Consider the following 26871-nt stretch of genomic DNA (forward strand, 5'->3'; position numbering starts at 1 on the left):
AAAAAGAAACACAGCTTTGTAAGTAACTGTCATTACACACACACACACACACACACACATATTTTATATATATATATATTATTTTTATTATTTTTTTTCTCAAAATTCAGAACTCTTTGAGCAAAAGTATAACAGCCCACATACTTCTCATACTAATACTGCCTTCTTTTGAAATGATAATTAGGCAATGTGGGCAATGCAGGCATCTTCCAATGTGTCTCTTAAAAGTATGCGCAGCTTCATCACACGGGTCATTCTTTAGCCTCACATGAATCCAGAGACTATAAACCTGCCAGGAACGAAGATACCGAATATTAAACATTGCCTGGGAAAGGTCTGAGATTTCTTTTTTTTTCCAAAAAAAAAGTCCTGAAACCCTCATCATGTGCTTTGATTTCAATGAAAACTGACAGAACGCAGGCCCAGAACATTCATTTCCAGCTTTGATGGAAATGCTCTTAGGCTTGGCAGGGAATGTTGGAGGCAATAGAAGAGGCAGGCAGACAGAGGTGAATGCTGGTTTCTTCGTGTGAATGAAACTGTCAGAAGAGTGAGAGGGTGAGAGAAAGCGCCTCAAATCGTGCTAGAAGTGAGCACTCTGCTCCGAAACCATACATGACTCTGATCCAGAAGGCCTCGTCATCTCTATTGCAGGTGAAGGGCTGACCGGCTGAATTCCCACACATTCCTAACTGGATTAGAGTGAAGCTTCACCTGAGGCATGCATCTCTCTTTTTTTTGCTGCACGTATAGTGAGGAGAAGAAACACTGTTCATAAGCACACCAGCTTCTCCACAGCCTCAGAGGAAGGTCACAAGTCACTCTTGATCACAGTCTTGAAAATAAATGGTTACAAATACGCTAAAATATACATTTTGGAATACAGAACAGCGGTCTGTATCCCACTGCAGGGCTGAACGGTTCTAAGCATAGAGGGTAACTGTTATGGTGTTTTTTTACATATGGAGGCGGTTCAGTATGGACCGCTTACAAACCAGTCTGAGCTCAGCTTTCTCAGCACAGTTAGCTAATAGAATCATTCAGCGGGAGGGCTTTATGACTTAGGGCTCTGCTGATTGGCTCCACACTTGTGTCACCTTTGTGCCATCAGATGCAGGGTCTTTATATTTCCAGTACAGAAGGCGGCGGAGACCCTATCGTGGTGCCTAAGCCTCTCTTTTTGCAGCCTTCTTTCGACCTTTTCGCAGAGTGAAGTCTGAAGTCCGAAGAGTGAACACAAGCAAATGGAAAAAGTAACCGGCCACACCAGCACGAAACGGTACAGCCCAGTCTTAGTAACCATTTGGCCCTGCAGTGGAAAAGAGGCTAATGATAGGGTAGAAAAGTAGGTTTATCGATAAAGGGGAAATGTGGATCATCCCCAGCTAAAATCGGAGGGGTTCAGTGGGCGAAAGCGAAGTGGGACAGTGACTTTAGCCCTAGATAAATAGGCCACTACCTGTCAAACAATGGCAGAGAGCAAATAACTTAAGCAAACTTAAGCACTTATGATGTTTTCTTCAGGAGTGTGACTGCAGATGATGGAAACACCAATTCCATTGCACTGAAATGAAATGTTAGAGCATCTGCACAATCCGCACAAGTAGCATAAGAAAAATGTTGGCCAAAAACAAACTGCTTTCATAAAAATAAAGAAATAAAGAAATGAAATACTTTTAGTGGAAAGCTCATGAGACTGATGTAATACTGCTGGAGTCTATATAAGAGATCTTTATTATGAGGTTTCTTGACAGGACGTGGAAGACGCAATTTCCTAAGCAATTTTCCGTACAATCAAGCTCTTCCATTCAAAATGGACGTGATTTTGGACCGTGCAGCTGCTTTCCACTGCTTTTGAAAGAGCGAATGACTTTCAAAAAGTGGCTGTGTGAAGATGCATCCTGCTTTAACAGCATAGGGCACCCATAAAGAACACCCTGCTCTCTTTAGTTACAGATTGCACTGAAACAGGGCCCCATCTGGGGACAATGAGACAACGACCGAGGGCATTTTGCCTCCCCCTGTGCCACAGGATGGGAGAAAATCTCTCGGATATGCCCTCATCAGTGAAATTGCACCTAGGAATAAAGATATCATTTCTGAAGGCAATGTTTTTACCCCTCAACTATTCATCTGTTATGAAATCAACCGACGCCGAGGGCTGCGCTCTTCTGCTGCGAGCTGTATAGATCGTTTGACAGGGTCAAGCCCCCAATGTTCATGGTTATCATCTCAGGGGTAAACTTCTAAAACATAGCCGTTGCTGCAAAGCTTGTGTTTCAGCAGGCTGTGTGTGGCATAGTGGCTCAATGACTCTCACCGGGGGAGCAAATATATGAGACAGAGAGAGACGCAGGCTACTTTTCATGTGGTTTTTCTTCAACTCTTGTTCGGCCCAGAATCACACTACAAAGGACTGCTTTTCATTTTCTCACTCAGGCAATTAATAAGGCATGTCCAGAAAGCAGAAAGAGAGATGAGCCTTCTCCACTAAGTGGTTTTCAGAGCCATTTAATCAGAACAATGACCAAATACCGCTACATTACATGCTAAATCAAGTATTACAACAATACCACTGTAGTCATATGATCATTACAGTCTAGGAATGTGCACGGGTACTCGAGAACTTTCGAGCCACTCGAGGCGCCAGTACTGAGATCACTATTCGTGTGCATGTCCCATTTTAGGATGGGACAGTTTTCAAGCAGGCACGTGAGTAGGAAGTAGGAAGCTAGTGGGGCTTTATTTCTAAGTCGTCTGAATAGTCCATGTGCTAGAAATATACACCACATGTCCACGTGTTTGTGGAAACCCCTTCTAATGAATGTATTAATCTACTTTAAGATGCACCCATTTCTGCCACAGACGTGCAAACGCACACACACTCACACAGCTTGTACTGCAAACAGAATAGGACAAACATGAATCTACTGGCACCATGCCCAATGCCAGGCATGGGCTAGAGGAGCCATAAAGCTGTGGAGCAGTGGAACGGTGTTCTCTGGAATTATGGTTCCCCATGCAATTCTTTTGGGATGAGGTACGATGGTCATCACCCAACAATCAAATCCTTTCCTAGGCAGTAGGCCTTTCCTGGACAGTAGAGACAGTTACTTCAACAAAAGCAAGATAAACTCCCTTTTTTTAATACCCTTGATTTTCAGAAGATACAATAATTGAGCAGCTGTCCCAATACTCTCGTACGCATGTCCATATATGTATATTTAGAAGGGGTCCTCATTACAATTCATGGATACACATTACTGGTTTGCTGTGGGCGTAGATTCATGTGAGTGGGGAAACATATTCAAACACAGAAGCTCATGAGCAACAACTGGGAGCGGTTGCTGATCTGTTCGTCCAAAGAGCAGCAAAAAGACGTCACTGTCCTGTTGTATGTTTGCAGCTGGACTGCGGAGCTCTGGACGTGGGTCGACAGCTGCGGCAGCTGCTTAACACAGTCTCCTGTTGGCTGATGCATGAGTATGCAGAGCTATGCTACAACAAAAGTTCATTGCTTTTCTCAAACAGCTCACATAGGCCTCCAGCCATATGTTAAGTTTGCCCATATTATGTTTTTTGATCATGGCTCCTTTTCCTTACTGGTGACAGTTGAGGACACTCGAATTTCACAACCATTCGGAATGGGTCTCCATTTTCCTGACATCCAGGCGTATTGTTGGAAGGTTTGGTTAGGAGTTACATAAATGACGTGCTATGGTAACACTAGCACAGTTGTAGTGTAAAGGCAAGTACCTTACAGTAAAAAAGGAAAGCAGTACATAGGTGACCATTCAGTGCTTCCATTAATTATACAGTTTCGTAAAATAGACACTAGTATCTAGATAAAAAAGCAAAACTGTTTCTTTGGATGCTTTTAGGGAAAAAACAAAACAAAACAATACTGATCTGACTTGTTGTACAGTGTACTAATCCTAAAGATTACTTAACTAAAATATAATGCATTTGCTGCCTGAGAAAAAAACTGACATCATAAAAAAGCTGGGAAGTGTAGTCTTAAAATGCAGTCTTAATGCAGGTAAATAAAAGAAATAAAAAGAGAGCCTCATCCAAGAGATTATACTGAATCCACGAGACATCCTAAAGACAGAGCATGTCAATAAAACCCACCCAACATGTTTAAATGAGCTGCCTGGCTCAACCCTGCTTTGTGCAGAGGGTTCTGGCTTATTCCTACCTTATCCCCTACTGAGAGGCCAACTTAAAGGCCTTGCGCCGCTTCGCAATAGTCAAGAATGCCATCCGCGTTAAACCTCGGCTCGGTGCACGAGTCGGGGTGCGAAAGCTGGGTAAAGCCGAGCAAACTCTGACGCAGACGCGCGCAGACACCTTCAGCGGGGGTCGATTAAGCAGGCTAAGCTGTGCTGCTGTGCATAGGAAAGCAGGGCTAAGACCAGCGTGCCCGCTAACGCCCCTCCTGGGAGGTAATCTCCCCATCGGATTCTCACACAGGAACCAAGGCAGGGCTCTGTGTACAAACTCGCGCACGCGCACACACACACACACACACACACACACACACATACACACATACTCTCGGGCTTCCTCGGCAGGCGGCAACGCAATGCTCGCACAGCAACATCCCACATTATCAGCCAGGCTTATTGAAGCCCTTGAAGGTTTGCGGTCACAATATATAGCTGGGAGACTGCATAAAAATCAAATGCTTGCAAATTGCGGCGTGACCCATCTGCAATCCTAAACCCTCCCATCCCTTTTCCTTCTCACCCTAAATCTCGGGAGGCCTGAGCTAACCCTGTCAGCATCCAGCCTTGCCCCCCCCCAAGCCCTCCAGCAAATGCTATAAAAGAAATCAATCAAAATCTGATAAACGGCCAAGGGTGGGAATACTGTGTTCGGCAGTGGACTCGGCAAAGCATTCGTTTTTCTTTTTTTTTTTCTTTTTTTTTTTATTAGGCGACGTAAGGTAACATAATGCGATATGCGCCAACCACATCTCAAATAAACTCAGAAGTCATAAAATAACAGGAACTGTAAGGTTCAACCAATTGTATCTGTGGCGCATTGTAAATTCAATATTGTGTTAACACTCAAAACAGTCACGATAAAAACTCCACGAGCGAGCTTGCCAGCTCTATAAATCGATACATTAAAGAAAGAGAATAAATAAAATAAGAGCCGTTTTTCTCACCAGGGAGAGATACCTTGATTCTTGAGTGAAAGGCTCTTTTATTCCCCTCCCTTACAGAAAAAAAAAGAGAGGGAGAGAAATGTTTTTTCCAGGTTTCCCCATAGCTAGCCTGCCTCCTCAGAGATCTAAACTGTACAGTCAAACCAGCTCACAAGGTCAGTCAGTTCAGTTGAGACAAAAAGAACAAATTATGTGCTTCGCTTTCCAGCAAACATCAAGTGAAAGTGAGTCATCAGGCTGGGAAAATAAGTTTTTAAGATTTGTGGATGAACACAACAACAAAAAAAATAAAAATGCAATGGCAATGAGAACCCATTTAGACATCATCTGACCCTGGCTTCAACTCCAAGCCTGAGGCTCACCAGACACTCTACAGGTGTTAAGCCATAGCCACCACACCTGGGCTTCTCAAGAAACCAGGCCAAAGTCCCGTTTAACGCATCGGCCCGGGCATAATCTCAACTGGATGTCCGTGATTTAGAGGGAGAGCTGTTTGAAGCCCTTAAAGGAGTCTGTTAAAAAGCAGATGGTTCCCCTGGCCAGGTGCTGGAGGCCTGCAGAACATCGAGTGCAGAAGAACTGGAGATATGAACTGCTGCCACTGCTGCTGCCGCTACGGAGGAACACCTGCTTCTGCTCAATGCATGAAATTAGGCCAACCCGTGTTTCCAAGTTCCAGCCGTTCTCCAGTCTAGGCTTCCATATTTGAAGCATGCCTATCATTTTTTATCAGAATTCCTTGGAGGTGCATCGATCGTAAATTTTTATAGCGGAGACTGATTCCGGTTTCTTCACAGATAAATAAATTGGCCATGGTTGATTATTTGGTTGGTTTTATTATCTGATGTCCTTTTATATATATAGATTTTTTTAAAGTAACAATGTTGCTTTAATTTGCTCTTTACTCAAAGCTTGTACTTTCGCAGGCTACATTATACGAAACACATGCATGAACATACCGCATTCGATTGCTTTGGTGGGGGGTGGGGGGGGGGGCTGCTAGTCTCATTTAGAGCTCATTTAATAATTCAGCTAATAGCCAACCGTAGACTGAAGTTCAAGTCAGTTTAGGCTGATAGCTTCCTATAGAGAACATTGTCAGTGCTTAAAGAACACTGATCAACTGCATGTTTTATTACAGGGTCATTAGACTGGTTTAATTGGATAAACTGCCGCAGACTTTTAAACAGAAATCACTGTATCCAGTATGAGGGAGTATCTAAATAGTTTGAGAATCTGCAATTGTGCATATTGTGCTAAATATTGTGTATTGTGTAAATGTCTGTAAATATCTTGATATAGTATTTTTACCATATCGCCTAGTCCTAACTTGGAGCGTCAGCTGGCTCATTGGCTCATGACATTCCTTTCTCTTTAGAGAGCAATGATCACTGTAGAAGTATTTTAATTCAAGGGGGAAAAAAGATATGCATAATATCAAAATTATTTAAAATAGTTTTCATAATTCATATGAATCAATAAGCAAATATTGACCAATTGTATTCTGATCACGCACCCCTATGTTTCCCCTGGTTTTAACCACACAATAGGGCAGGCAGGTATTATGTATACCTTTTTGTAATTTTAGACAGAAATAAAAACTTTTTTTTACTTGTGTCATGCTACTAAATGAAATAAATTCATTAAAATGAAAACAAAACAAACAAACAATCAAAACAACCTCTGAGGATTTCTGTTTGAGTGGACAACTGATAACGGATGGCAAATCAGTTCTTGCAAACCATCTGTCTCTCTTTCTGATCAGCGATTGATGTGCAAAGCTACGTGAAAAACTATAATAAATCTAAATTGCTTTGTCAAAAAGCTCCATTGAGACTTTTATTTTCCTCCACTCCATCTTTTTCTCTCATTTATGGGTCGCTTGGACACTAAAGGCACAGACTCCCTTTGGAAAAGAGTCATTATGACCAAAAACAAAACAATGGCTGCAGTGATGGAGTTAAGGTCAGTACTACAGTGAATAAAGAGCGGTGAAAACCCCCGGCTGAGGACAATCCAAGGGTTTCTCAGAATCAAGGACGGTGGAAAAAGCAGTGTTAAAAAAAATCCATTTCATTGCTTTAACTGTAAACGGTTTGGCGTTTGTCAGTGTGGTCAAGACTTTGTAAAAGGCCAAGGCTAAGAGAGCTCATTCAGCTCTATGAGACTAACTAACGAAAGCAACGGCAAAGCTATAAAATCAGTAACACTCAACTGCCAGGATGAACTCTTCTCACCACACATCCATGCCAAAGCAAACCTAAGGATAAAAAGGCCATTCATGAATTATTACAAGACTGTATATACATTATATATATATATATATATATATATATATATATATATATATATATATATATATATATATATATATATATATTTTTTTTTTTTTTTTTTTTTTTTTTTTTTTTTGGGGGGGGGGGGGGGGGGGGGTCCAGGTTCAACACATGGAAGGTAAACAGGTCTGAGAGAACATCTTTACCTTTCCTTCAAACTTTCTTTGTCGTGAAATGGTTATTTTGGGGAAAAAAATATTGCAGCAGTGGCTCAGTAGCAGTTATGTCTAGGCCTTGCGAAGCCCATCAATTTGCTTGTCGGTTCAGTTCAGTTCAGTTCAATACTTTATTGTCCATTGAAAAAAAATATATATATGGCATCGAGCAGCTAGGCATTTACAATTACATAAAGCACTAAATATGTTCAATGTACACAAAAAGCAATCAATGAACAACAAACGATTCGTCTGCGGAAACAGAAATGGTAAAACACCAAGCTGCTGCGGTCCCGTTCCTGCAGCATCAGCCCATGGCCAGCTATACAAAAGTATGTTCAATCAAGTCTGCAACCATCTCAGGGTCATGCTTGGTCTAAACTATAGACTATAGTCTAGACTAGACTATAGTCTAGTCTAGTCTCTAGAGCAGGACACTTACCATGAATGAGGTAGGAATAAAGATACTGTGAACTGCAGTGACTTGTTTCATCCAGAATGTAAAGCTACACTCTAATTTCCAGCACAGTTGTTGACAGACATGAAGGCATTCTGGCTCCCACGACATGCCAGGTCAGGGTAATCAAATATTCAAACCAAATACTGAGTAAATGTTTAAAAAAAAAAAAAAAAAATTATAGCGCTCAAGACTTAAAGCAGCGATCTGCGAGAATTGGAATTTCGTGCTCCTGGCCTCCCTCTGTTGTCAGGAAGTGACATTTGCGCTTTGAGTCAACCCTAATAAAAAAAACGACATGCATTTCTGGACAAGGAGAGAGATACAGAACCGTCACTGAAAGCAAAGCATGCAGACTGTTGTGGTAGAATGGTAATACAGCATTTTACACGAATATGACTCGGGTTACGCAGCGTTACGCAGTTCTCACATTACGCAGCATTGTCCTGCTTGCTTCACCAGAGTATCACAGTGCAGCAACAGCAGCAGCATGCTGAGCTCGGAGCAGCAATGATAGACACTACTTTCTTTATTACAGGTCATTGATGCATTAACATGATTTTGTGATTTTAATGATTGAAATGTAACGATTAAGGTAAAAATGTTCCATAATGCTGCTTTAATTGGAATTGCCATTTGAACAAGTAACATACCCCTTTGAGATATATATATATATATATATATATATATATATATATATACACACATACATACATACATACATACATATGTTAATATATATATCAATAACAATGCCTATATCTAAATTTGGAAACAGATTACTAAAAGATTAACCAAAAGTGGGTGTGGCTTAAAGCAGAAACAGGTGTAAGGTACTGAGTGGGTGGATTACTGAATGCAGAGTAATAAAGAATGAATAAAACTACTAAAATACAAATGGAATGTTATTTATAAAGCTGATAAAGCAGTCTAGGCTTTAGAACAAGAATGCCTAGTACCTATTAGATGCCAGGACTGATCACTTAGGTGCTGAAATTTGGTACTGAATAACAGGAAGGAAATCAGTAGCCAAACACAATTCACGAATTGGGGCCTAGGGTTTCTATTTAAAAGCTATTGAGAAGAGTTTTAATAATACAAGGGTGAGGTTGAGTGCCCATAGCACACACACTTTGTGGACCACTGATGTAGGATCGGTACCAGGCCTGAGCACAGTATGGCAAAACTGCTGCATCTATAGGAGTTACGTACCTGTCGTTGATGCTCCAATTGAGGCAGAGGTTAAGGGAACTAAGGTTCCGGCACTTCCTCACCACCTCCATCACGGTCTCATTGTTGAGCTCAGATATGTGCCGAAGATCCAAACTACTGAGGCTCTGCAGCTACAGTGAGGAGAGAGGGAGATGAGAAAAAAACAACACACAAACTGAGATTAATAACTCTTTCATAAACATACACACACACACACACACACACACACACACAAAAAAAATACCAACTGCACGTTATCTTCTGCTCTGCATTTGCTAAGCAAGCCTAGCATATTACTCACTAAATATTTTTTTTATTAGAGAATAAACGAGTGAAAAGATTGCTCTGCAGCAAGCAAACTGTACCATTACAGTACATTAGGACTACTGCGGCTGTAAATTTGCTCCATAAAGTGAATATAAAAGTTGGAATACGTCACAATCTGTTTCTCGCGGCCTCATTTGTTTGACTTTTCATGCAATAAAAAGCATTTCAAAAGGGCAGCGCGAGATGATTGCAATATTCCATTTCAGCTACTCTTCAGCTAACGTGTTAGACTTCACAATTCCCCTGGAAGTCATGAATTTCATCAAAGCAAACATTTGCGGTAATGAACAGACTAATGTTTTCAGAAGGGGGGAAAAAAAGGCCAAGTTTGGTAAAAGGGAGAAAGAAAATCTCTTGCTCATACCAATACAAAGTTACATTGATGCTCTGGGACAAATAACCACAGTCCTATGAAATCTGCTTAATGACTGGATCTTAATGGTTCATCAGCATGTAATAGCTTGTACAAGAGGCCCAGGCCCCCAGAGTTAGAGGAACATTCTTCCGCTTAATAACAGACAGGCTTCACTTCCTTTCATAAATCTCCACTTAGCAATCATACCTCAAAATTATGGCCCTGCAGCGCAGACGGCTACTGTAGAATTCTAATCACTTGTGATGAGGGCTAAATAGAGGCAACGTTCAGGTCAACCGCTCTGCTCTAGAGACGGCCCTGTGTGTGTTGACTACTAAATGCAAGGTACGCACCTACTGTCCCTATGCACATACCAACACTGATGGGGAATCTTTGAAGCAATTACTAGACATGACTGCCCAATTTACCATTAATTAGTCATGTGCAGAAGTATGTACTGCTTTCATATCCTTGACAGAACTGAAAAGTTCAAAGTAATCAGCCTTTTTAAAAGACCTCTTTTGAATTAGGACTTTGAAACACTATGAAAATAGCCATTTCAAGTGTACCACTCAGACCCTAGTATGCCCCATATATGGTTTTGTGAAGTGAAGTGAAGTGAAATTTATGTATGGTTGTGTGCAAACGTGTGGACACATATTTTGTATGTATTTTTTTTTTTATTGAGATGTAACAGCCAGGCAGAGCAACAGCCAGGCAGAGCAACAGCCAAGAAGGCAAAACAGCCAGGCAGAGCAACAGCCAAGAAGGCAAAACAGCCAGGCAGAGCAGCACCCAAGAAGGCAGAGCAGCCAGGCAGAGCAGCACCCAGGAAGGCAGAGCAGCCAGGCAGAGCAGCACCCAAGAAGGCAGAGCAGCCAGGCAGAGCAGCACCCAAGAAGGCAGAGCAGCCAGGCAGAGCTGCACCCAAGAAGGCAGAGCAGCGCCCAAGAAGGCAGAGCAGCGCCCAAGAAGGCAGAGCAGCGCCCAAGAAGGCAGAGCAACGCCCAACCAGGTAGAGCAACGGCCAGGCAGAGCAACGGCCAGGCAGAGCAGCACCCAAGAAGGCAAAACAGCCAGGCAGAGCAGCACCCAAGAAGGCAGAGCAGCACCCAAGGAGGCAGAGCAGCATCCAGTTGTGTCTTCCTAAGCAGATCTGGTTGATTACCCTGTTGCAAAATTGCTCCTCTTTTCAGCCTCAGCCTTTTAATACACGGTTTAAATTTGAATCCAGGATGTTCTAGACATTCTCATAGCACACTTCAGATGTTCCATCGGGAGGTTTTCTTCTTACGATTTGCCTTTTTAAAAATCCATACAAACAGCTCTCTCTCTCCCTCTCCCTCTCCCTCTCTCCCTCTCTCTCTCTCTCTCTCTCTCTCTCTCTCTCTCTCTCTCTCTCTCTCTCTGATTCTTGGCCTTCCAGATCTCATCTTGACCTCCACAGTCCTGCTGAACTGCCATTTCTTAAGAACATTCCACACTATAGAAATTGCAGATCACATTTTTGTCATAGTCCTCCTTTGTCTTGTGGGCATTGATCATTCTCAGAGACAGTGGCTTAGAGAAGCCCATGTTCAATATGTGTTAAGGCAAGGTTTAAAAAGTCAAAGCTCAATTCGGACAGTTCCTAATTACATTAGGTTACACGCTTCAGGCAAATTCAGACAAATTCAAAATCATCTGAGCATTTACAACATTTAGAATGTCCAAACATCTGCACAGCCAGTAATGATGATGAAGTTAATTAACAGTGCCTAACCCAGATTATATTTGTGTAAAATCCAGTAATATCACTGTACTGCCTCACTCCACATGCTTCTTTCCCTTTCAGCAAGGGTTCTGAATCTCTCAAAAGTAAGCATGTCATTCAAGCGCGATTTCCACTCCCAGACTGCAGCGGGAGCCCAGGACCAAGGAATACCAATACTCGCATAATGCCAAACTCACTGAAGGTATTGCTGGGCAGTATTTAAACTGTGAAATGAATAGTCGTCCCTTGATCGTCCCCGTCCCCGTCCCCAACTCATTACCCTCAGGCCCTCAGAAAACCGAAACCCTGATACACATTACTTAATAATACAAATAATAATAATAATACAAATAATACAAAAAATTAATAATACAAATAATATCCCCCCATATCCCCATACCCCCCCACTACTATATTCTGCTATTACAGAACCCGCCAGCATAGCTTCAGCTTGATTCGTGCCTCCTACTCTCTTTACCAACTACCTTCACGTACTGCAGAGTGCATGCTGAAGGGAAAAATCTGCTATATATCTGTATTAAGCTCCACTTTCCTCCACTGCTTCTCTCCTCCTGAATTCATTACACCACAATCAATGGAAGTACTTCACACAAGGAGATTAATCATCTCCTCATCCTCAGATAATCGCCCTTTCCGTTTCACACTTTCTGCCTCCACCTCCTTCACTCCTTCACTCGCAGACGCCCCCTTGCTTTTCTCTCCAGTTATTTCCAGCTTCCATTCCTACCCAGGTGGGTCGCTTGCCAATCATAGGGCCACTTGCAGGGGTTCTGCACCGATTCTGATCTGGGTGTAATAGAGAAGCATCGCGTTAACATGTCAGAAACGCCTGTGAACTGCGTGAGGAAACAAACCTGCGTTGGCTAATAACTGCCCCTCTTGCCTGCATGCTGTTACTAACTAACTTAACTTCACTGGGACGGATGTACACCTGTGATGCTGTTCACGAGGGCTTTATTTATTTAATTACATCATCGCTGCCATCAGAGTGCAACGGCGGAAAATAAGCCTATGAGCTAAATAGACCGGGTCCTAATAAAAATATAATTACTGTACGAGTCGACTATAGAAGGGTTTTTGACAAAGTCTGCTGAGCCACATGTAACCCCAAGTTGGCATGTGGGCCAGGACGTGTAGGGCAGGATCAAATCATTCAAAATAGTGTAATCACTTTCTTTCTCACTCACTTTGACTCTATGACTCTGTCAGGTAAAAGGCAAGTAGTATTCTCCAGAGTCTCGCACCAATTTGAGCCTCTGACTTGTTACTGAACACCACAAAGCCCAATATACATGTAGTGTTAAGTTTCTAAACTGGTCATTAAAGCAACATTATGTAGTATTTTTACCTTAAAATAGAAGCTTTAAAATCATTGTGATGCTCCATTGACTTGAAATAGGGAGAACAGTGCAGCATACCGGGCTCGACGCGCTGCTAACTGCGGTATGCAACTCTGGTGAAGCGGGCAGAACAATATTTAAAGCGTAATGCTGCGTAACCAGAGTCAAGTTCTTGTCCAAAATGCATGTGAAAAATGCTCAAAGCCCAGGGGCCCAAGAGCAAGAAGCGCTAGTTCTTGCATAATGCTGCTTTAAGTAAGGTAATCCTAAACACTGAACAGCTCTTAAGGCCTGTGCAGAGTTTAGGTACCCTCTACCCTTACTTTAAAGTATTCTACTGAAAAAATTAAGTACCGAACTGACCTGATAACATACATCAATTTCAAACGAACACACCACGGCACCACGGCCCAGTGTTGTCTTTCAGCATACGTAGGCTAGTTTCGAAGATATTTGCTGGGATATAGTTTGGAATTTTGATGCACATTAAAATCCAGTCATTTCTAAGGCATCTTTCGTTGTTTTCCGGTTTGTTATACTTCAGTAAAACAGTTTTCTGTCCTTTTCAGCTGTAGTTCTCTGGAGTTCTCAGTGTTGTGGTTTGAGTGCAGGAGTAGGCTCCCCAGCAAACACAGAGGCATGCTCTACCAGTTGACCTTAATTAAAGTAGAAGAGCTCAACTACTGGCCTGCAAAACAAAACGCTTACAAAGAGGCCTGGGGCAGCATTACCATGCCGATGCCTGGTTTGGACTCGGGCCAAAAAAAAAAAAAAAAAGGAAATGTAGACAGCAGATGCAGAGGATGCCCTAAGACATAAGGACCTCACAGCATAATTTACAGCTGGAGTTCCATCCAGCCACGTCTGCTTTTCTATTTGCTGCTCACAACAAAGCTCTAGCAAACTAAGCTCTAGCCTTTTAAAAAAATATATATTTGAAGCAATGCCACAGAGGAACCATCTTTCAATTAAGGCTTCCCTTAGGACTGCATACAGGTTCTTTAGAAAGATTCTTTATCAAACTGAATTTCACAACCACTTCCGAGTCAATACCTGTTTGAGGAGGCAATCTTTGGGGGGGGGGGGAGCTGGTCAGAAGTAGGGCTGCAACAAATGACTATTTTGATCGTGGATTATTCTGTCAATTATAATCTGGTTACCCTGTTGAGCTAGAGGTTGTTTTATGCAACTAGCAATAATAAGACTTAATAATTACTTTTTATTTTATATTTTATAGTTTTAATGAACTGCTAATATTAAAGTAAAAAAACAAAAACAAGGATGTGCAAAGCAGCAGAAATACAATATAACAAAAGTTAGATTCAGCCTTGTACAGTATTGGCCATCATACAGTATGTAGTCCTCTCTCGAGTAATAAAAAAAAAGAAAGCACAGAATCATGCAGTGTGTGGCTGGCTTTCGTTCAATGACAGAATTATGTCACTCCGGTATATAATGAGAACTAATTATCTGAATCCCTCCAGCCCAGTATCTACACACGCAAAGCCTGGCCTTGAACAGCCTTGCTAAAATGCACACACACCCACTCACCCACTCACCCACACACACACACACACACATATATCCATCCATGTTTGAGCCACAGTCTCTCATGCCCCAGTGACCAAGTGCGTATCGAACAGCTAAATTATTCATTGGGAGATGTGATTGCATTGTTTGCGAAACAAAAGGGCGTCAAGACATGAAACCTGCAAATAAGCAAGGAGCAGCACGCTCCACTGTGGACACTACGCCTCTCTCGCTCTCCTGCTCTCTCTCTCTCTCTCTCTCTCTCTCCGACAATAGAGGGCTGTTTTCTGTCACAACAGTAGTAGCAAGAGCGGCACACAAACAGATCCGGTGCACAATGAGAGCGCTGAGCTTTTGCTACTCGATCATACTGCCTTTCTGCATTTTTTATTTGTTTATGCATGTTTGCTTTACCCCCCCCTCTCTCTCTCTCTCTCTCTCTCTCGTCTTTAATGTATTCTCCTAGCCAAACAAGTGGCTAGAAGGAGGACATCAGTAACATACTGGAAGATAAATCTGCCTACTCACAGCCTACAACAAGCATGCAATATTCATAGATTCATAGACACGCTCGTGCGCCGCTCACGCTGGCACAACTGAGCAGCCTAAAACAAACCTGCACCCTTTTTTTCCTGCTTTGCCTCTCATTAAGAGCAGCAGGGGGAATTGACTGATAATGCCGGGGCAGAAGGTAGAGGAGAGAAGGTACTGTGGCACAGTACCTGCAGGCCTTCTCCTCCAGCATGGCTGCTTTCTGGCTTCTGCTGCTGAATATGAATGCATAAACTCCAGCATGGCTGCGCATGAAATCAGCTTCTCCGAACACACTCCCCCCCCTACACACACACCTCCTCGCTCTGCTGTTCCATCCCCAAAAGCTGCGGGCTCCTACTGCAGCCGGCCGCTTCTAAATACGCTCTCCAGGGAGTGCGGGCACATTCTAAACATTTGGACAAATTCAGCCACGTACTCCCCAAACTCCCCTACATTACAGCAAACAAATCCTGTCCAAACGCCTAATTTAGTCAAATTCAGTTTTCTTTTTCTTTATTTTCCTTTTTTAAGTTTTTCACCCCTTTCAGTTTTGATAGATTGTAATCAATTCCCTTTTAAGGGAGCCATCTCTCAATTCATCAACTTCAACGAAACACAGCCAATTTATGGGACTCATTAATATCTCCGACATGCCACAGAAAAGGCTCTGGCAGGGGAGGAAAAAAAATAAAAAATAAAAAAGTTGGCATGGGACTCCACGGAAGTGGCGTTCTGCAAGGTGTTGGCTGCCAACGCGTGTAATTATTCAACGTGTTAATAAAAACACAGGGAACTTGTGAAATGCAGCTGTTCTCGGGGCCCAACCTCTATCTCGGCGCCCGCGGAATTAATCATCACCCGTGGGCTTGAGGACAAGCTGCCCTGGGCATTTATTTACTCTCCGTTTTGAATTACTCCAAAAAGAAACATTTCAAAAAAGATGCAAATACCAGGGAAAAGGTCTATTTTCAGTCGTTTCTGCAGTGACGGAAAACAAAGAGTTTATATTTCCCGGCTTCTCAGGTGCAGATAGGTCCAGAGGTCTAAAATCGCCTGTGGTCTCTTAACAAATAAAAGAGGGAGCCTATTCCAAAATCAATACTAACACAATCATATAATGCGGAATATATTCACCATTGTGCATTACGACTACACTCCAGCGATTAAGAGGGTTACATGAAAATCAATGCTATAAAATAAAGATCACATGTGAAAGGTAAGGAGAAATAAGTGCATCCAAGTAAAAAAAGGGCCGATTAAGCACAAAAACTGAATTAATCAACTTAAATCAATGTTATTTTTTGGTAAAGAGGAGCTGGGTTTTGTCCCTGCTATTAAAACACATTAGTATTTCGCATTTGCCAAACAAAACTGCTGTAATGCCTGAGTCTCACCTACTATGCCCGCTTTGGGAAAACTGGAAATACGCCACTGGAAGAAAAAATTAGTGAGTTGGGGGGGGGGGGGGGGGGGGGGTTATTATTTATATAGTTATATTAGGGAGAAATCAAATTATTGTGTTATTCCACTTTCTTGCTTAAAAGACCAATGAAAAACTGGTTCCAAGGCACAGCATCTCATTTAGAACATTAGAACAGGGAAAGGCAGCCAGCGTCTGCACCTACGACACGACATGACAGTATTTATTTGCTTTGAATCTGCTGCCTGCTTAAAGCAAATAAATTTGGTCCTGGTGGGACTTTTCAAACTTGCAGGAGAGGCATTAAGTAATGGGGTGTTAAGAGCGCGATGGGCCAAACGCATAAAACGCCCGGTGCTGCAAGTTAGCCCCAAAGTGACGAAAAGTCTCAGAGCGCCACTTAACCAAGTGCCGACAATAGCCGCGGCCAGTCACGCACAGGCAAATAAAAGCTGAACTTTTCACAGCCGGCGGGGAAAACGGGGAAAACGCAATGGCATTTGGGAAAATTATTTTAGCATGATTTGCGGAAAAATCAAAACGTAGAAAATGTGGCTGGCTCGTTCTCTGGGCCTCTCAAGGGGGGAAAATGGATCAGTCACTGACTCAAAGCTTCACACCTTTCATACAGCTGAAGGCAGTATCGTGGCCTGGATAGCGGTGTGCACAGCATCATTAAAAAGGCATATGCTCTCTCTCTGGTCCACACACACACACACACACACACACACACACACACACACACACACACACACACACACACACACACACACACACACACACACACACACACACACACACAGAGTGCCCACAAGCCTGAACATCAAGTGCCACGCTCCTCTCACATCCAATTCCCCTGTCGATTTGAATTGTTCCACTTTCCTTCACTGGTGTTTTTGGATGTTTTTGCGAGGTGAGTGTGTAGGCCTGTTTCCATGGAGGTAACCCAAGCTTTTGCCACCCTCTCTCTGTGTGTGATAAGTCCCTCTGTTGAAGGAAAGCCCTCGCAGGTCATTCTCCACATGCGGACGAGTGAACACTGTATCTAACAGTGTCTAAATGAGAGCAGCATGTTCCGACACTGAAACCCGATCCTGAAACAGTGAAGCGATGTCTCTCTCAATCGTACAACACTCATCATAATAATGTGGAATCTGTTCCGACTCTTATCCCCTAATGGAAACAAAAAGAGCCTTTATATAAATGAAAGCTGAACCTCAAACAAAGGACAAAGACTGTAATGGCGTCTCATCTGATCACGAATGCACGCATAGCACAGGTTTATGTAGTGTCTCGTGATAGACAGGCTTCGCTTACACGGAGGGTACCGCGTCTGGACAAGCCGTCGTTTTCATGTAGAATGCGTTTTTCACATTGCAGGATTAAACACAGACCTATGATCATAAGATTTACATGAAATATTTAACATTAATCAGAAATGTCCGCTTTTCCTGATCAACACCTGATTCAACTCACCTGTTAACTGCCAGGTTCAGTAGATCAGTAGAGCAGGGGCATCAGCAAATTTTGCTGGCCCTCGGTTGCCCACCACTGCTCTAGCTTCTCCAGGGTCTCCAAACCCTGCTCCCGGAGAGCTACCTTCCCGTAAACTTTGGATCCATACCCTAACACGGGTGCGTTTCACCCAATTAATCCAACTAATCACTGGCTTCAGAAGATCCTGATTGGCTGAATGGGATGTGTTGCATTGGGGATGGGGCTGAAACTTGGGGGCAGAACGGTAGCTCTTCAGGAAAAGGGCTGGAAGGGGAGCTCACACTAATCACGCAACGGTTCGAAAGTCACAGAGGTAAACAGGTTCCTCGGGCTCCACAAGCTTGTTTTAGTTATACTAAAAGCTAATGCTAGCCCTAGACCTTCTATTCTCTTCATCGTCCGCTACCTTGAAAACAAACTGGAGCTAAACACGCATCAGAACGGAAAAGCACTGGGGAAGTGAGTGGGTGCTAGGCTAAAAGCTAACCCTGCTACAATCTCTTCAGCTTGCTAACAGCACATCATTATTACTGCAACAAGAAAACCTGTGTGTTTGAGGCAAAATAACTAAGTAAGGGTTGTAAATTTTTCACTGCATACTTGATTTTCATATATTAAAGAGCAACTTTGTCACTTCGAAGGGGTTCTTTAGTAAATACGATGATTACATTCAGAACTTTGACAAACTATTTAAAAGCTTAAATGGTTTAAAGCTTGATGAACATCATCTTGGAGATGGTTGTTTAAACACAGCACTAAACAGGGTTCCATTATCTATCATCTCGAGTCAAAGAACCCGTTTTCAGTACTATATAGAACCAGGACCCGAACCATTAGCATTACGCAGCAGTATGGAGGCTGCTGGGGTTTGTATGCTATATGGCCATAGGTTTCTATTGACCAAGCCTTTAGGTCTCCCTGTGTCCAGTGTGATAAGAGGTTCTGGCTTCTAGTCCCCTAGAGCTAAGGCCAGGCCACGCAGTGTGTTTCTCCTCTACAGCACAGAGCAGAGTGTTACAGAGGTGACAGCCGGCATGTCTGCGAACATGAGACCAGCACCATGAGGGTTTAGTGTGGTGTTGCAAACCCCCGACAGACCCATTAGTTTGTGGCCATTTTTAGAAATATACATCGCCTGAGGGCACAATACTTCAACAATAATTTAATAAACTGCTACACCTTTCTAACACACACCACGGCCTCCTCTTCCATTACATCACTCGCCCGAGCTTCGTTCCTCGCCACTGTCTGCCGTACTTCTCTTACTGCTCACTATTCCATGCTTTCTCCCTCTTTTCTCTCTCTGTTTCTAAAACCCACTTAGAATTTCTAGCTCTCCTCCCTCACCCTGTGTGTGTGTGAGTGTGCGCTCTGCAGGACTTAGTCTGAAATGGGGCTCGAGCAGGGTGGAATATGTAATGAAAGCCTTTTGACCAACTTAGCTGCAGCCTTTTCCCTGCCACCCGCCCCTACTCTTTTCCATAGGTTTGAAGAATCAGCCAAGAAGGAGATTTCCTTTTTTTTTGGGTGGTGGGGGGGGGGTGCATTTTTTGGGGCCGTGCAGAATTCCCTTCTTCCTCCAGCTGTTAGCTGTGAATAAATTGATTAGAATAATTTCCCCTTCCTCTAGTGGCCCCCACCCTGCTCCTCATCCCCTAGTGTACTTTGGGGGTTATCGCTCCACGCAAGGTTGGCTCAAAGGCCGCTGGCAGGCTGTTTATTTAGCCTTTCCCAGTCAGCAACAGCAGATAAGAGACGAGTGGCCCTTTCCAAACAGATAGACACACACAGACACACATGCGCACACACAGACACACATAAAGGAAGAGAGAGGAGGCCAATTCTCGACAGACACAGAGAGAGAGACAGACAGACGAGGATGAGAGAGAGAGAGAGAGAGAGAGAGAAGGAAAGAAAGAAAAACAGGAGGCTCTTTCTCACCAGGGATAGAGAGAAAGAGAGAGACACCAGGGAGTAGAAATGGAAGGAGAGAGAGAGAGCGGGAGGGAGAAAGAGAAAGAGAGAAGGTCTTTTTGATCAAAAAGAGAGAAAAGCGAGAGACAGGGAGTCAGACAGAACGGCTCAGAAAAAGAAAGAGAAAAAAAAAAAAAGAGTAAGCAAGCCAGAAAAGGTGAGAGAGCACAAGAGAGAGTGAGAGAGAGAGGGGGGGGGGCTTTCTTAAGAGAGAGACCAGGAGAAAGACAAAAAGTGTGTGAGTGAGTGCCAGAAAAGCTAGTGAAAGGGTAAGAGAAGGAGTGTGAGGGAGAGAAAAGCGAGAGCACAGGAGAGCGAGAGTAAGCGTGAGACAGAGAGCGACTCTACCCACGCCTATGTGGGCATTTTGGAAAATGGTAGCGTTGGTAAAACACAGCGTTTAAGTAACTGAGAACAGAGACTTTTGATAACCCTCTTCAAGAGTAGGAGACTGCACACTTGAGATGCCCCAATCTGATCCAGTGACTCAGGATCAGGGCACATCCAGCCAAATCCATTCTAAATGGATTGAGTATGGGCCTTTAAGGCTCCGATCCACGTCCGATCCTCAGCTGCTGCAGACGAAACGTTACCAGTAAAGTTACCAGTTAGCAGCCAAAACAAAAGCTGCAATTGGCTTCTAACTCTAACTCTCCATTCCACGTCCTGCCGTTTTGTCCACGCTACCAAAACCACCCAGTTTGGTTGTAGTTGTCCAATGTCCAAAGATACGTTATTCCATTAGGAGAGATATAACGTCTTCTCTCTGGAATTACACCTGGATAGAAACTAAACTATGGTGGAAATGCTCCTAACATTCATAACCGAGGAGGAGGCTAATGCACACGCAGTAAGTGATACGACTGGGACTGGGACTGGGAACTGGGAGCTGAATGGTGAGTTAGACTGGACGGGAGGATAATTAAACACCAACTTTGAAGGAGTGTTTTAAACTCCCATGATTATAAGTCTGATTATAGAAACTGTTCACTAAAGATGCTGCTGTGGGGCCGTGTTATTTACAGAAAGGCAAAGATCGGATGTGTTAGAATTAAGACACATTTGGATTGGATCTACTTTATTACACTGTGACAATGTTACTCAAAACCTCTGCAAAACCTGCCTCATCAGGAGTGTGAGTGTGATTCAGGAACCGCGGTATCACCATGGCAATGTTAAAAACTGTTTTTTTTGTTGTTGTTGTTATGGAGAGCTGCTGTTGGAGAACCTCTGTTGAGTCAGAAAGTCAAAAAACGTGCTCCATCTTTAGGCTGTGTTTAGGTCCATTTTGGGCGTTGCGTTTTTTAAAGAATCTGACATCAAACTTCAACGCAAAGACGTTAGCGCCTCCTGCCGTGCTGGCAGGCTCCCGCGAGCATTACAGGGTTGTTTCTTGCGTTCTCGTGTGGACAGAGAGTAAAACCCAGTGAGCCTTTCTTTCTATTCAGCTCTCAAGATGCCTTTTCTTCCAGCCCCTGACCACAAACCACACAAACACAGTCCAAACACTTGAGTGTGCCTGAGGACATGTGAAAGCGTTCCGGATACTGGGGCACCGCACTGAGGCGTTTGATCTCATAGGGAATATATAATACATGACTCATCCATTAAATGTTAATCATTACGACCCCACTTATAAAACATCACACTGAGCAATAACTAATAAATGCTGAACATGTTATACAATGCTAATCATAACTGCCCCGGCTTTGCTTCCCTTGTTTTACGCCACTGAAATCTGGGAATGAAAATGAGGCCAAGAAAGCTAGCCGCTCAAATAATCATCACATACCGCCAGCAGGAAAAAATAAGAAGAAGAAGAAGAAAAAAAAAAATTATAATCAAGTCAGAAACAAAACCCCAAAAATTTAAGAGTCAGAATTGATTAGGGTTTTTAAACATCAGGCTAATAGCGCTGGGCCCCGAGGCCGGCCCTGAAAATCCTCTGGTCGGCTCAGATTTTGGGCCGGGAGCGCTGCGTTGAGTTTGCTCGTTTTACCAGAGCTCAGCAGAACTCAACACGCTCTCGGGCTTCAAATTAGGAACAGAGCCGGCAAAGAGGAGTTCTGCTATTACTGTCACAGCCAGGCCTCGCCTGATGCCTTCAGAAAACCCTCCTCAGACTTTTGTTTTCGCCTTCCTTTATCTAAATGGACTCCCCCCCACCCCCCCACCCCTTTCTCCTCCTCCTCCTCCTCCTCCTCCTCCTTCTACTCGGTACAATATCGCAATTCCAGAGGGAGTGAGGAAGATTGATTGGGCAAGTGAAGTCAAGGGAAAGCCATTAAAATGAAGGGCCATCTAAAACATCTCAAAGAACAAAGTAAAGGGTTTCTTTGGCTAAAGCTGACTGTTGGAGGCGTTTTCACAGACTGCGTGGTAATCGTTTCCAAATGACCAAGGTATGTGTGACAGGGTGAGAGGGGTGATGCTGTGTTAAGCCTACATGTGTGCCAATGCGAAGCTGCAGTGGGGCCAAGTCATGAAAGTCTACTGAAGGTACTTCTGCCTTTTCCTTTCTGGTTTCTAGGAGGACTTTTTAGCAAGCGATCCACTCTGGCCTTGGCACTCGTTCATCAAATGGAAGAGAGAGGACGCGGGAGGGCCGAGGGCCGAAGTTCAAACCTTGAGGGAAAGAGGAAATCCCACGCCTTTCCTGGAGTCTCCACAATTCTCCAGACCAGTGGAGGCGTACACACCTCGTCAAGCGTACACAATCTCTGTGGTCTGAACTTTGATCCCTCCACAGCACCTAGACGTAACCCTTCTCCATGAAGTGCCACTTAACCCTTAAGTCATTGCTACCGTGTTTTTTTTTTGTTTTTTTTGTTTTTTTTTTATTTATTGCAGTTGTTATTGAGCCGAAGGCGAAAGCAGAGGTTTCCCTACAGTTAAATAGGCCTGGTGGGAAAACTCGTGTCACCTAGGGCACCTTTGCACCTTGCACTTTTACACAGGAAATGAACAGCAATTACACAGAAAGGAGGCAAAGTCTCAGCGAGGGGTTAAAGTGCTGGTGAGTCTAAATCCCGATAAGACTAAAGCCTTCCTGTGTCTTCACAAAGTTGGCCATTTCCGATGCTGACCTGAAGCTCTGTTTCCCAAGATTTTCAAGGCGGATGTGAACACATGCCTGTGTCCAGATAACCTACAGTTTAAGGGCTGCATGTGTCTGCAAGTCTGAACATCAGAGCAAAAGGTACTGGACTGGGGTTAAGAGTGAATCAAGTGCTTATTATGGAGGGTCGGGCTAATGGGCTAAACTAGGGCTGAACGATATGGTAAAAATACTATATCATGATATTGTAACGATGCACAATATATATATATATATATATATATATATATATATATATATATATATATATATCACAATACAATTCTATTCATGTAAATACAGTGTGGAAATCCTGTTCAAACTTTACATAAATCTGTACAACCCGTCCTTTCGATTTTGGCTCATTGCCAGATCGCACGCGACTCACATCCAGAGTTACGAAACTTTGAAGACGGGTTAAAAGTCTCTAAGTCTTTTGCCATGTCTGACTGGTGGACTAGTGTGTCGATCATCTGCCTCTCATCTGTAATCGGTGGGTTTGTGCATCCGTCTTGTGTGAAACTGACCAATGGATACTCAGAATACTGGTCTTCTGCCTCTCGCCGATTCCACTACTATGCACTGTTCGTCCACGTGAGGGAACGTATGTTTTCACAAGTGATATGAAGAATTTAAAGGCGAATCTAAGAAGATATGCAACCATGGAGAACATGCCCTTAGACTCCAGTGGGGTTAATACGGCAGTGTGGCGCTGAGCTGATCATAGTCATAGTGTTTCCACTTAGGTAGGAATCTTTAAATTACAGTACCTTAAAGTAGTACAGCAATGTGACAATTGTGCTACAGTTCTAATGGTTGGGCATAAAGGAGCATAAGGAACAGACCTCCACTCCACCCACCGTGCTCCATATCCATTAGAAAGCAGAGAGACCTGACAATGCACATCAATAAAGCCGTTAATATCGTCAGGAACGCTTACTGTACTTGGAGCATGAACGAGACACAGATTTATCTTCCCTGTGTTGCGGAACAACGATCCGATCCTGTTCTGCTGTGAGAAAGTGTGAAGAGATGTATTGCGCTATTGGAAAATAAGACATGCTCCTCAGCAGATCCTTTTTAAGAAAAAGGTCACTAGGGCAGTAGAAAGTGGAAACTGGACGTTCAGAAACGAACTGAGCGCTCGAAACCTTTGCACTCGTGTCGACTGACCCCCTCTATCACTGTCGCTGAAGTTCCATGTGACATTTGCTCTGCCCGCACTGATTTCCAAACTCTTTCACTCAAATCCAATCTGTGCCGTGCCTGGGAAAGACTCTCCTAATGCAAATGAAATGGAGCGACGTGAGAAGGTAATAAAAAGTAATGGACTTTCTTCTGATGACTTTTCAAACTGTCCTTGTCGAGCCGACGGTCCGGCTGCTGTTACGAAGGCAGGGCCGAGGGCCCCTTGGCCCGGAGAGTCATCAAAAATTCAGTTCCTGAACGAGACTCATTTCTCCTGCTGATGATGGATGGCAGCGACAGAGGAGCTGAATGATCCAGGAGAGAGATCATTAGAGAGTGAGGAGGAGGAGGAGGAGGAGGTGGAGGAGTACCCTTATTTAGAAGAGCTGGGCGACCCCGAGACCAAAGCTCTCAAAACAGGTGCTTCCAAAATGGAGACCACACCAACAGCAAGCATAAAAGGACTTACCAAAGGCAAACCACAAGACCCATACTGAGCCTGCTAATATCCCAACATTTCAGCTTTTGGGCTCTAAATGTCCCACGTCTCCCTCTTGAAACACCACAAACTTGCTTGCGCATTCACTTTTCAGTGTTATTTCCTACTACTTGATAGGCTAATTCTTTTTTCCTCCGAACGCAAAGGCTCAATAAGTATGAGCTGGCGCTGAGAAGGGGGCCCTGGCTGTGATCTGCTGAATAAAGCAGGTCCCTCTGGTGGAGAGGGAGCTTATTTCCCATTCACAGCTCTGGAGCTAAATGAAATGGAAATAAAAATCCAGGGAGAGAACGCAGCGCAAAGCAGGGTGGAAGTGGGACCTCATTTCAATAATTGTTATGCCACATAATGCTGCAACCAGGTGAATTGCATAATGTAATGATATTTTTAGGCCCTTCCTACAGGATGGAAATGACACCTGCAGCAGTTTGAGTTTCTTTCCCCCTGCTCCAGCCCTGCGCTATCTACACATCACAGCTTAGGTAGGCAAAGTCTCCATCAGGAGGTGCGCTTCAACAATGAGCTCGATATTATTGCCATTAAGAGTAGCTTATGAGACGAAGAACTGAAGCAATCAAAGCGTTCTTGTTGCAAATTGCAAAGAATGCATGTAAATAAGGCCGCATGCACATAGTACTGGGGCAGATCAGTTCTTCCACATGGTGCATGTATGCTTCGTTTATTACAATACAAGGCTGTGCTGGCTTTTAAGGGCGTTCCTTTTTTTTTGGTCAATTGACCAAAGCACTCGAACAACCGACGCAACTTTAATTGCATTTTTAGAGGATGCCATTAACCATGGATTCCAAGTGCGAAAACAGTATGAGGAGTGGTACACACAAACAAAAGGAATATCATTACCTTATCATTTCCATTCAGGCAATTACGGCAGTGTTTTTGATCTGACGGTGAGGGAGATATCTTTAACCACGGAATCCGCTCTCATTAGCATGGTAATGTACAAACAGCAGGGTGTTCTCATAGCTTCTACGTTTTACGATTCACCTCATTACACTTTAATGAGATTTAAAAGTAAAAGAGAAAACTTCAACCGGAGTTTGAGTAATCTCTGAAAAAGGATTCAGGCTGGCGTGGGGCAAGACTCATTACCTACGCCAAACAGGTGTGTGATGGCTTTCCTCCAGTCACCCTGATTACCGGGAAATATCTAATTGCTCAGTAATACAGGGAAAGGCACCCTTCTGAAATTTCACGTGCGTGTGCTGAAGTAATGTTTTTCAACTGTTCTGAATCATTTTCAAGTTCAGTGAACAAAAGGGAGACATTATTGGAGAGGCATGTTTTTTTAATGTAGAAGGACTCTCACTTACCCTGGTGAGATGTATGACCCCCTGTGAGGTTACGGAGCAGCCCATGAAGCCCACAAACTGCAGCTCCGGACAGTGCTCTGCAAAGGCCCGCACTGATCTGTCAGTCACCTGGGAAGAGAGAGGGGGGGAAAGAGACCATAAGACAACATATATTCGGCTAAACTGTGGCATGCGGAATAGTCCAAAGGAAATGTCAAATAGACAGGCTACTCCATATGTACATACAAAGAGGGTTCTTTAGTTCTTCAGTAAAGACAATGGCTATGAATAGAATCATTACTTAATTTAGGCCAGAACTACATGAATGCTAAAAAGGTTCTTTGCATGGGGGGAAAAACCTTCTGAAGAATGCAGAGAACTCCTTTTCACTACCATTTAAGTCATTTATTTTTGCCTTGAGATTAGAAAATTGCTTAGTTTACAGCTCTGCTATAAACACTCACTTTATGTGTAGAGGTAAAATTTAAAACTAGAGTTGTGGTCATTTCTATGACTAATTTTCCTTTTTTCAAATATTTTATATCACAATGTGGACAAGAATAAAAAAAAAAACAACAGCAAAAAAAAGGGGCTTGTACAAAGCTTTTCCCACAAGTAAGACTAATTAAATGTAAATAAACATAAAAAAGTAATAATACATCTAAAAAAAAAAAACCTCTTAATTGTTATTTA

General features: G+C 43.2%; 1 protein-coding gene across 1 annotated transcript in view; it reads right to left on the minus strand.

Annotated features, from left to right (window-relative positions):
* Window positions 1–26871, minus strand: part of fbxl17 (F-box and leucine-rich repeat protein 17) — a 293591-nt gene that overhangs the window by 187701 nt on the left and 79019 nt on the right. The window contains exons 6-7 of the mRNA XM_072680973.1: window positions 26200–26307; window positions 9334–9464 (exon numbers count right to left, since the gene is read on the minus strand). Coding sequence (XP_072537074.1) covers window positions 9334–9464; window positions 26200–26307 — 239 coding nt within the window. The remainder of the gene's footprint in view (window positions 1–9333; window positions 9465–26199; window positions 26308–26871) is intronic.

This window comes from Salminus brasiliensis, chromosome 6 (genome assembly GCF_030463535.1).
Source record: "Salminus brasiliensis chromosome 6, fSalBra1.hap2, whole genome shotgun sequence".
NCBI lineage: Eukaryota > Metazoa > Chordata > Actinopteri > Characiformes > Bryconidae > Salminus > Salminus brasiliensis.